Genomic DNA, 12,239 nt, shown 5'->3' on the forward strand with positions numbered 1-12,239 from the left:
GTTATGCTTTCTACACGTCCAGCTGTTTCCTATGCTCTAAGTGTTACGAGTAGATACCAATCAAACTTAGGTGAAGTTCACTGGGTAACAGTAAAGAATATCCTAAAGTACATGAGAAGAACTATGAATATATTCTTAGTCTATGGAGGTGAGGAGGAGCTCATTTTAAATGGTTACACCGATGCTAGCTTCCAAACTATCAAGGATGATTGTGATCGCAATCTGGTTTTGTGTTTTGCCTCAATGGAGGAGCAGTGAGTAGGAAGAGTTCCAAGCAAGAAACGGTGGTCGATTCCACGACAGAGGCCGAGTATATCGCAGCTTTTGAAGATGCAAAGGAGGCTATTTGGATCACAAAGTTTGTTTCTAAGCTTGGTGTGGTGCCTAGTGCTTCTAGTCCAATGGATCTCTATTATGATAACAGTGGAGCCATTGCGCAAGCCAAGGAACCTAAGTCACACTAGAAGTCCAAACATATACTGCAGCGCTATCACCTTATTCGAGAGATTTTAGATCGGGGTGATGTGAAGATATGCAAGGTGCACACAGATTTGAATATTTTTGATCCGTTAACAAAGCCACTCCTGTGCCCCAAGCATGAGGCGCACATGAGAGCTATGGATATTAGATAATTACATGATTGACTCTAGTGCATGTTGGAGATTGAAGGTGATATGCCCTAGCGGCAATCATAAAGATGATTGTATCACGTCTATATTTATGTACTTTTGAATAATATGTTATTCCAATAATGAGTATTATTTACATTGATTGGTAAGTATGTGACTTGTTCGTTGAACTCTTTGTTTGTATCATGATGTTATTCTAAATTGATCCCTGGTCACGTATCATTGTGATAATTCATAAGACCAGCACATGTATTGATTGATGATCACATTTCATGGATCATAGGTATAGAGATATCAAGTCAATAATATGGACATTTATGTTGGAGAATATTATGTTCATACTTTGGGGCTGCTAAACGCTATTCTGTAACTAGGTAGTCATAAAGGTAGTTTTCGGGTTTATCATGAAACATGTCATGGGGTGTTAGCGATCAAGATGAAATTTGCCCCTCCTTGATAACAGGAGATATATCTCTAGGCCCCTCGAGGTAGTTGGATTAAGAAAGTGCATGGCCATGCCAATATGATTAAAGAGTTAATCATGATGAATCCACTGTTTGATTGGATTGTGATCTATGAGGTGTTAGAGTCCTAAAGGGCTTCCAACGTGGGAGCTCATTAGTGAGCTCTATATAAGGTGAGGCATGGGGTGGGGCGTGGTGAGGAGAACTACTCTGAAACCCTAGCCGTAACCCTCCACATGACCTCTCAAAACCCTAGCCGCGCGCATGGTACTAGCATATCGACGCTCAGTGATGCTACCCAGTACATGTGGATATTGTAGAGGCGCTGCTGGTATTGCGGTGCTGATCTCCTCAACGTGAAGATTGTGATGCTTCTATCCGGCTGGTCGAGAACCTACTCGGCTGGCCAACATACCTGCTCGCCTGGTCGTGGAGCAAGACGTGACCACTTAGAGCTGGTCGAGGATGCGACAGACCTGCTTGAGGAACTGATCGAGGAACTGGTCGAGAAGCACAACCACCTGCTCGGAGCTGGTCGAGGAGCGTGACCACTGCGGGGGGCTGGTCGCGGATCTGATCGAGAAGATACTCGAGGAGTTTGACATGCATGATGTTGGATCGGTCTACTCCAACTCTTCTTCCGCTAAACTGCGCGTCATGTGGTAACGATCTATGATCTCCTACTTGTATAGTTTCCTGGGTGAATGCAGCAAAAAAATTTGTTTTTAGGCTAGCGTAGCCAGTTACCCAACACGCAGAGAATTGCTTAATGACGTACGAATCCTCCATGGTCTCCCCTAGCTCTCTGATCTTGTTCACATGCCTGCCCACCTTGATAGCGTAGTCGTCGACATTCTCGGTGATTTTTATCTTGAGCATCTCGAGTTCTTCCTTGAGGGTTTGCACCATTGATTCTTAGACACGATATGTGCCCGGAAACATGGTCTTCAAGCATGTCCATGACTCACCCGCCATCTTCTTTTTAGTGACGACGAACAACAGGTCCTCATGGATCACAAATAGGATGGTCATGCGGGCCACCTTGTCACGCCTTGCATTTGCCACCGCCTTCGGATCCATGGGCTCCACCACATCCCACAGATCTTGCGCCTCCATCACGGCCTGCATCTTGATCGACCAGGCCGAGTAATTGCTCTATGCGAGCATCGGATACAATAGCCCAATTGTGTTCTCCCTCGCCGTTGCTTGACCACCGCCCGACGTCTTGCTTGTCACCGGCTAGTACTTCGGCATGCAAATACCGATGGCTACCTTGTCGCCTGACTCTGATGCCAAATATCGGAGGAGAGAACCCTCTCCACTTTTGGATCACACACTCACAATGCAATCAGGACTCATGCGATCACCAGGAGGCAGATGAACACCGAGATGAGTTTTCAACGCAAAAGCCACCGCTTCCCTGTCTGGGTTTTTCTCGTTATATTAGATTCTACATGCAAGGAGCTAACTAACAGCTACAGCCTGCTTCAAATGTGACATCCCACATTCCACCAGATGCGGCCACTTGACGCACTCAACGCACACCCGACGATCTCGCCATGAACAGATCAAGAACCCCAGCAACCACTACACCACTACTCCATGGTTATCAACCGTGCCGAACGTGGTTGACCTCGCCAAAAAGGCTTTCCTATATGCGAATCGAGAACATAGTAGATACAATATGAATATTGCTAATTACTAATGAAGATCTCGAGTTGGGGTTCCACAAACCGATATACAGTGAAACTATCTAAAATAGAATAATCTAAGCAAAATTCGAGTGTAAACTATGACGGCTATATATATATATATATATATATATATATATATATATATATATATATATAAGGGAGATGTGAGGAGATCGACCTAGGGTTGTGTGGTTGTAGGAAGGGTGCACACAACCTGGACTTGGACTCTGACACGCTATATATATATATATATATATATATACATATATATATATATACATATATATATATACATATATATATATATACATATATATATATATACATATATATATATATACATATATATATATATATATAAGCGCACACAACCTGGACTTGGACTCTGACACGCTTACAACAATCGATAAAGCCTAAAATGGTGATGTGACACCTTATTTCATTGATTCTGATTAATTTCTAAGGAATCTAAGGGTCAAACTAGATCCGTTGGAAAGGGCTTGTCATAATCTTTCCATCAAATCCAAAAACACCTTAATTGAACTCTCTATGTGAAAGTTATGGCCGTTTTAATGACGTATTATCCACAGGCTCTGAACCAAATTTGGAGTCCAACTTGAGGTCGACATTGAGTCCGATTAGACTTGGCCTTCGAGTGGTGACTTCCAAATAATGTTATGGTGCTTCTTCCATACTCCTAAGCAACAAAATATCAGAAGAGTTTAGTACCATCCTATTCTTTACAAGAAAGTATGAATGTGAATTCACCTTGTGCGTATTTGAAGGAGTGATATCCTCATCAGATAAGAACACCAGTCCAGTAGCAGAGTGGTTTGTAAACTCGGCTGGGCTGAACTACCGAGTTAAATCAAAAGCCAGCGCTACCTTCTCTAGTGATTCAACCTGCAAAAACCAAACACAAGTAACAATTTGACCTATCACATCAACTCCAAGCGAAAAATAAATTCTTGTGCCTTACTGGTTCTCTCCCCCTACCTTCGACCGAGCACTGCCGGCTATGGCATCGTCTCAGCTGCTCAGGGATGTGCGATGGGGAGGTGGGGGGGCTGCGTGGGGATGTTTGGAGCAACTGCGAGGGGAGGGGCGACACGGTGGATTAGTACATGTGGAGATCTATTTGGCCTTGGGTTGTGCGAGCAGTGGATGAGCCCCGCAGCTGGAGGAGTCGCGAGTACATGATGCGGCGGGGTGAGATGTCGGGTGACGCGTTGGATGCGTCTCTATGAGAGGATGAGCGGCGCAGGGGAGGAGTGGAGGGCGATATGGCTCGCTGAGAGGACGCGCCGAGAGGCATGAAGCAGCAACTGAGGGGAGGGGTGGCATGACGCATGACGTGGGATCTAGCAGAGAAGGTGAGCGTGGTTTTGCTCCGGTTTTTAATCGATAGGTGGTTGGGAGGACTCACCACTCACGAGGAAATTTGTGTATTACGGTAGGAGACTGAACGGACTCAATAATACTATGGCTATGCGTTGCAACGGTAAGTTTGAACAAACCTTGCAAGTTTAAGCACGTTCTGTCTAAGCATCCAGCCAGAACGAAACAGTGGCATGTAGGCACACTAATATATTAATGATGAGCTAGTGAGTAGCAGCTATATGTCATCACGGGTTTTAGAAGTTCAAAAAACACCAAAAACTGACCAAAATCAAGTCTGTACTACGCTACAACAAACACCAACTCTTTTAGATGAATTCACCCCTTCACTACCTTCTCCACATATATTCTAGGGTCAATCGCGTAGCCATCTTGAAGGAAGCTCTTGCTATTGCTCTCAATACACTGTCTTGTCAAAAAGTACCGGTCATGTAAGCTAAAAACTGAAGCAAACTGAAGTCATGTCAGGAAAATTCATAAGGGTGTGCACAATGCATAATCCAATGATAATCAAGCACGTATGAAGAACTTTGTTTATTCGCAAGATAAAGAACTATTATAAATCATCGAGTAGAATGAGAGAAGCTATCAAGATTAGCATGAATCATCTAACTCTATATATTTCTATATGCATATCAACATCACATACCTAAGCTAATAGGATGTTTTAAATGTATAGCACCTGGACGCCATTTCCTGAAAATTTGATCTGAATAGCAGTTTAACCAGTAAAAGAGCAAACCTTAAATTGAATAATTCCAGCCAGACAACCATTGACAACCATTGACTAGATTCTAGTCCAATCAAAACCTGAACTTTTCATCTATTTGTACATTGCAGTAATGATCCTAATAAGTTGTTCGAGCCTGATTGTAGGAATAGTGAGAAAGCTTATCTCACCCAGAAAACCACATAATATAAGCCATCTGACTGAAGAAAATCAAACGAAGCCTTTGATTTGCACAGAACTTTTTCTCCCATCAATACATATTTGTAAGGGAAACCCTCCAGTTTAATCCAAAAATAAAATAAAATCAAACAAAGATTAAATGCTCACATACTGAGGGCATATTTACCCGCTAATCCATTGCTAGGTTACTGGATAGTGGATACTGACATACAGTCCACAGACTCCACACCTAAGCATGATATAGAAAATTTAAAACAAATTTATTACCTGTTCACATGCCTCCAAAATATTACTTCCCTCCCATGAAGTTAACATTAGCGCCAACAATTTTCCAACATAATATATCTCCGGTTATCTGTTCTGTGCCTCTCAATCTGCAAGAGGGGGAAATCAACACTTATATATGGTTAGAGGAGTTACTACGATCTGAACTAAACAAAGTTTTCACCAAAATTTTATCGGAAGATAAAATTAATGCAAAGTGCAACTGAGAACATACAAACAATTAATATCTTTTGTAGCCTTACCGTAGCCGCTAGCTTCAAGCACGTATGAGCAAGAAAAATGTGCCACTGAAACAGCATTTGTTTTTTTTGTCCCACCTTGCTCTGTTAGCACAGAGCATCTCCAACAGAGACGTTATCACGCCTTCCATCGTCAAAATAACGTGTGCAACACAAAAAATGAGCTCCAGCAGCCTCGCCATCGTCCACACCGTTTTGCCAGCCGCGCTATCCCGGTGCTCGCGCACGCCAAGTCTGGCGTGTCTCTCCACCCACGCTATCCTCCAACGCCACCATCGGGAGGTAGGTTCCATCTTCCCCCTCGCCGCCGTTTTGTTCTCCACCCGCCTGCGCGTCCCTCCCAGATCCGCCGTTTTCCGATGGGTTTTGTTGCAAAATCGATACGGCCTCGCTTCTCGCCTTCCAGATCGACGCCTGGGAGGCGACCCGTCAACCCGGAGCCGCTGCTCTGCCGCTCTCCTGCCTGGCGCTCAGGCCCCTGCGCTCGCGCTAATCCCTCTCCCGCTGCTGCCAACTCACCTGCACTCGTTCGAGCTTGGTGCTGTGTGCTTGCGTTTCATCGTACGCCCCGTGCTGTGCGGTACTGGTAGTACCTTCACTCTTGCCCATTTCTTTCCTGAAATCTCTAGCGCGGATATTTTTTTTCGTACCTGCAGTCCCACTGTTTGCTGAAGACTTAACTCTTGGGTTTTTCTTCGTTCTTCAGGGGTAATTCAAGAAATGCTCGGAGTTCTGATCGGCAGCCGAAATCTCTGAAAGCGTTTAAGGTAGAGTCCTTTTCCCTTCTTTTCCATGATCTCAGTTTCCCAAATTTCTTTTTTTCCTTGTGTTCTTGATTTTCTTCTCTCTCCAGTTGCTTTCGGTTTTTTTGTCGCTCTTCAGTAGCTGCTACTTCACTCCTAAACGTTTCCCCTTTTCTTTTTCCAACTAAGTTTTGCTGTTTCTGGCACCAAGAAACGGATGAATATTCGATTGAGAAGGTTGGTGTGTTCGTTTTCGGATTCGCTTGAGAGCTGCGGCCTCTAGATCTGAGCGGGAGGAGGCATTTTGGTGTGAGTGGTGTGAAGCTATATCAAACTCGAGGACAGTTTCTTCCAGTTTGGGAGCATTTTCCTGATTTCTTGTTTACTTTTGGAAAAAGTTTTTAATTTCTCCCTATTTGTACCTTGCTGATGCCATTGAAGTTGTAAATCCGTTGGGGCTATCTCCATCACCCTCTACTGAAGTAACATCATGTTCCCCCTCTTCTTTCTACGTGAATTTCTATTTTGAGAAATAAGTCCTCTGATTATCAATCGATCTTTGACTCGTCAAATTGTTGTGTTGTTCATATTTTTTATTGCTCATGGAGGCCATGCAAGCGAACACAATCGATGTTGTCAAGAGGATGAAGGTATTGATTTGAGCGTTCCAATTCTTTCCTAATCAATTTCCATTGTTGTTCATGTGGTTATGGCGGGGTTGACATTTGCAGATTGAGCTACTCCTCTCCCTGTGTGGCTGGCTGGGTGCTGCTATTCCCCTGTTGCTCTGAGATTGGGTGCTACTGCTCATTCTATTGCAAGTCAAGCTTATTCAGAGGTCCCCTTTGAGGGTTGCTCCTGATGTTGATCTCGGTCCATTACATTTATTGACGATCAAGTATTCATGGGAATGTTGTCTCTCTTGAGATTACTTTGTTACAAGTCAAAAACACATCTGAGGGCTCCTGTGATGGCAGCCACTGTGCTGTGATCATTTGATGTTAATGATAATTGCAGAGTTAAGACTGATTTTGAGGCTCTTTGATTGTAGAGGGTACTTGGATGGAAGCATTCGATGGCTTGGGCATTTCCCTTATATTGACCTATAATCCTTGTATTCAGGTGCTTTTGAATTAGTGGATTTTGGAGCTGATTGTACCCACTATAAATTTTTAACAACTTTTGGAGCTGATTGTACCAACTTCAAATTTCCTTTATAATGCTGTTATGCAGTGGTTAAAGCATAGTGTTTTTGTGAGTTACTTAATAGCACATCAATTTCATATTAAGTTTTAAATTGTTCATAATGGTTCAAAGCACAAACGAAGCAGATAAGTGGCTATTTATTGTGCGAATTATAAGTTGTGTTAAAAGAACATGATATATTAATTCAGAAAGAACTGTATATATTATCATACATTTTCTATAAAGGAGATAACCTAAGAAACCTAGTACTATTTTTTTTTTTTTTGCACGATATAGCTATCATTGCTCTACTACAGATTGCACTATAGAAAAATAGAGAACGAGTCATTCTAAATCTGCGTAGAAATAATAATAAAATGAGACGAAGATAAAAAATAAAGGTGAACAAAAATATATTCACTAATTACAAACAAGCGTCGATAGATATCTAGGCCGTAGGCGGGAGCCTCTAAAAAGTAGTCTTGTATGTCCGACTTCTCTATTGTGATGAATTATTCAATGTCCTAGTACGGAACCGCCGTAGCGTTGAGCATTCAAGCGTTGATCTTCATTGTGCACTTGGAATGCTATAGCAGCAATGAGTTCATCGTCGTCGGATGAGGTCATTGTCGTCGGATGAGGTCAACGATAAATTCATGAGAATTTGCTTGACGATGTTGCGATACCTCATTATGATGTTAGAGATGAGACAAAGATATGTAAGAGAGGACATAGAGAGAGCTGGGAGAGAAGACACAGCTCAGGAATGGCAAATGGACTTGTATATATTGACTTGAAAAAAAAAGGTGTTGGAAAAATAGCCGTTAAAAAAATATCTGTTGGAAAAATATCCGTTAGAAATATAACCGTTACAAAAATATAGTCGTTCTGAATATATTGTTAGTTATAGAATGCTATTAAAAAGTGGGAGAGAGAATATGGAGGGTGAAATATGGATATGTTGTTGGAGTGATGGAGTAATATAGAGAGAATCTTTATAGATGATTATTTATATAGGAATATGAAGAGTGAAATATAGATGTACTGTTGGAGTTGTTCTATGTGAGGACCCGTCCAAACAGTATTCAAATTAATCATCAGGTGAATCATTATTCATAATCCAACCTCGACGATTAACCCGAATACCATTCCGGTAGTGCCGGCACGTGTTTTGTGCCTAAGGATCGAAACACATACCTCCAACATAGTGCATCACAATATAGCTTAATAAAGAGTAAGTAATAAATATTTATATTACAAATATTAAGCATGCAATAAGTTATCATAATTTACAGCAAAAGAGAGCTAGGAGGAGATTAAAACCTGCTCAACTCCTAACCAGCAAAAAAACTAAGTAGTAGAAGACTAAAAGCTATACAATAAAAGGATATGGAACCACATGCCCTTAGGCTCCATACCAAAACACTGAGTTCGGAGTAGAGTGTACTACTCCTGCCCGCCGCTCTGATCGGCAGGCACAAAGTAGCCAAACATCGCCTCTTCCTCGCCGACCTGCGAACCTGCATTAACTTAAGGGCAGCACCTTGAGTACGAAGGTACTTGCAAGTCTTACACAATATAGAGCACATATACATAGCTCGACTCCACGGATCGTACATTAGCTGGTAGCAAGGATTAAACATGGTTAAGTGAATTAAAGCGGTAAGCAACCTAGACATATGTGTGTGCAACTAACTTGACCAACATATATGACACTACCCTGCATCACCACCTGAACATAAGTAATTGTAATCAACATGTGTATCAAAAGTATAACAAGTACCAACTCTGACCACTCCCACATAACCACCATGTCCATACCACCACCACAAACCCAAACCACAAATCCACAACGAACCTCTACGACTGATACGGATGAAACAATAGCGTGCTCATGACCGAGAGCGCGGCAGTTCGAACTGTTTATACACCCTACAGGGGATACTCCTGGACCTACACGACGACACGAGGATCATACGGCTTGTGCCACCCGCTAAAGTGCACACAAGGGGGTACTCGTGACAACTTTTCCCAACCAGTCCCAACCGTGTGGGACATGCATCGCTCGGCGCAGCGATACTAGAACTACTCCCAGAGCAAACTAGTACCGCTTACAAGCCCGCCCGCTCACACCGTTGATGTTCACGCCCACAAAGCCACAACTGCGAAGGTATTCAGTTCGCCTTACCATTAGATCGGCATGTGGTGAGTAAGGTAACTGCTAAAGCCAACGGTACCGACGGACGGCCTTAAACGATGCAAGCGGTCTATGATGCTCGGGTTTCCTCTCCCGACCTGCCCCCTGGACTTTCCACCGAGGCAGACGACACCCCTAACACCGCCCACATCTCATCTCATACTCACCACTCACCAACCATACCATCACCAACAACATGTAATTGTAAACAGTAGTAGATCCTAATCTCGTGAACAACGGAAAATGCCATCGTTCGACTTCTACCGAAATACCTAAGCATTGCTAAGCATGTATATCGTACTCGTACCTAGACATAACACCATCTCTAGGCTACAAGGAAATTACTTGAGCAATTGACCAAGGTAGAAAGATGCAATCGGCATAGGTTCTACCCAAGGGTATCTGACACATGCATACATATATAAGCATATTCATCAATTGAGACTTTCAAATTTGACATGGGTGAAATATGTTAGTTGCCTGCCTTACTGTTCAGGTGGCTACCCAAAATCTCCTTCGCTCTCTTGGAAAACTAGCTCGATGTTCTCTAAAAAGAATAACGCGTGCAATGCCATGAGTATGGATGAAATGCAACAATGTATGCCATAGGATGCGCAAAACATGTTAAAAGTGCAAATATGCGAGCTAGAACAAAATTGAGACTCAAACCAATTTGAAAAGTCGCTGAAAGTGCGGAACCTTCGGACATATGCGGACTATCCGCAAAATTATGCGGAACATCCAGACATTTACGCAACTCAGGCAAACTCCGGACTATCTGGAGAATTCTCCGGATACTCCGGACATGTGCGGACCCTCCGGACTTTGTCCTGACACTCGGGACATTGATAGGAAATGTGTTTTCGCCGATTCGTTGATCGATTCAACTTGAACACTAGACACACTTTACCTAAACATGGGCATACACTATATAAGGGGTTTAGATTCAATTATTTACGAAATGTTAAAAATTGAAACCATTTCAATGACTTATTAAACCTTAGCGCGTATTTCATTAACCAACAGAATTCAAACACTCATCTCATAGCTCATAGTATTTTTAATGTGTAGAGCATGTTAATACAAGACTAACAAAAGTGGTTTCATAATTTTAGAATATGGCAACAACTAACTGTGACCTAAACAAGCCGAAACACATTTAGTTAACTCACAGAATTCTCAAAAATATTTTCTGGAGTTCCAACATTTTTAACACGTAGCTCACACTCATACGAAGCTAACGCAACTGGTCTCATGTCGTTTGAAGTTTGGATGAATTAATTATGAATTTTACAAACCTCAACACGCCTGATGAATAGTAACTACGGAACCTTCGGATAATTTTTCGGAGGTTCCAGACTTTCTAGAACTCCTCCTATTTGAGGGGAAACTTTGCCAAATCGATTTGCAATCTTTTTCACTCCAAATGGGGATATGTTTGGGAGAGTTTAGAGAGTCTAAAACTCACTCATCAACTTAGCAACTCGATTCCTAATTCAATTTCATCAAAATCCCCATTTTTGGTCCAAAACATCAAGAACTCATGAACTTTGCTAAAACTTGAAATCGATCAACCAAATCATGAATTCTTGTTATGGAGAGCCTAAGAGACTTACTCAAGATGCTTGTGAAGGTTAGTGGCCGCCGGGTGATGAAAAAAATGGTAGGAAATCGAAGAATTCCGACGTTCTTCACTTTTCAACCCTAACACCAAAAGACATCCAAATCGGCTCAAATCCTTTGGAAATGAGCAAACAAATTGGAGGAATGGAATGCTTGTGAGCTTGTGATTGTAATGGTGCCACATACTCACCTCGAATCCTTCTTTTCAGCTCAGATTTTGTAAGAAAAGAGAGGGAGTGAGAGAGAGAGAGTGAGGGGGAGCTCCCTTGCTTCTTTGGCCGGTGGGGAGCACGGGAGTGGAGAGAGAGAGGGGCAGGTGGGGCTGCCCAAGAGAGGGAGAGTGGTTGGAGTGGTTGGCCTACATGTAGGGCCCACGTTTAGAGAAAAAGTCTATTTTGACTGCAAATTTAATCATTTTCTCTCTCGAATTACGCTAGAGTTATAAAATAAAAAATTATATAAAATTAAATATAATACTTAAGAAACATAATTATACTTAATTATGTGATTATAGAATTTGGGACGTGACATTCTAAGCTATAATCTTGAGGCTTCCACATCTTTTTCTCCTTCCATGATCATTCTGCAAGCTTATCATTGCAAGCATGCTACCTCAATCTCTTCCTGCTTTGTTAAGGGCATGCCATCATGATTCCTCGTTCCTGTCAACCATATATTCCAATGGGCCATTCCTCTGAGATTTGTTGTTGGATCAATTATTTCCATAACGAAAACAGTTAAACTCCAGTATATTTTTTGCTCTCCTCTTGAAGTGAAACTGCACATATGACTGAAAAGCTCGTGATGCCTTACAAACAATATAGAATTTTTGTATTTTTTTAAGAAATCCGATGCAACGATTTTAAAAATGG

The 12,239-nt window shown here is 42.1% G+C and overlaps 1 protein-coding gene and 1 long non-coding RNA gene across 5 annotated transcripts; one reads left to right on the forward strand and one right to left on the reverse strand.

The window, feature by feature from the left end:
• The first annotated feature begins 5,725 nt into the window (after window positions 1-5,725).
• On the forward strand, window positions 5,726-7,391 carry LOC133905243 (uncharacterized). Of its 4 annotated transcripts, none has more exons than XM_062346977.1 (4): window positions 5,726-6,199; window positions 6,326-6,386; window positions 6,971-7,012; window positions 7,094-7,391. In XM_062346977.1, exons 1-4 carry the CDS (start codon window positions 5,979-5,981, stop codon window positions 7,151-7,153), a joined length of 384 nt encoding a protein of 127 aa, XP_062202961.1. In that variant the 5' UTR covers window positions 5,726-5,978; the 3' UTR covers window positions 7,154-7,391. The 4 variants fall into 4 exon arrangements, 2 of the variants coding, with proteins under 2 accessions (XP_062202961.1, XP_062202960.1); XM_062346976.1 differs by having other exon boundaries at window positions 5,729-6,205; XR_009907592.1 differs by having other exon boundaries at window positions 5,736-5,901; window positions 6,026-6,205; window positions 6,326-7,012.
• A 1,488-nt stretch (window positions 7,392-8,879) lies between these two features.
• On the reverse strand, window positions 8,880-11,690 carry LOC133904441 (uncharacterized). The gene is made up of 3 exons (XR_009907487.1): window positions 11,558-11,690; window positions 11,361-11,448; window positions 8,880-9,067 (listed from the first exon to the last, which is right to left on the reverse strand). It is a non-coding gene; the product is annotated as an uncharacterized LOC133904441 (long non-coding RNA).
• Between the last annotated feature and the right edge of the window lie 549 nt (window positions 11,691-12,239).

This window comes from Phragmites australis, chromosome 22, assembly GCF_958298935.1.
Source record: "Phragmites australis chromosome 22, lpPhrAust1.1, whole genome shotgun sequence".
Classification (NCBI taxonomy): domain Eukaryota; kingdom Viridiplantae; phylum Streptophyta; class Magnoliopsida; order Poales; family Poaceae; genus Phragmites; species Phragmites australis.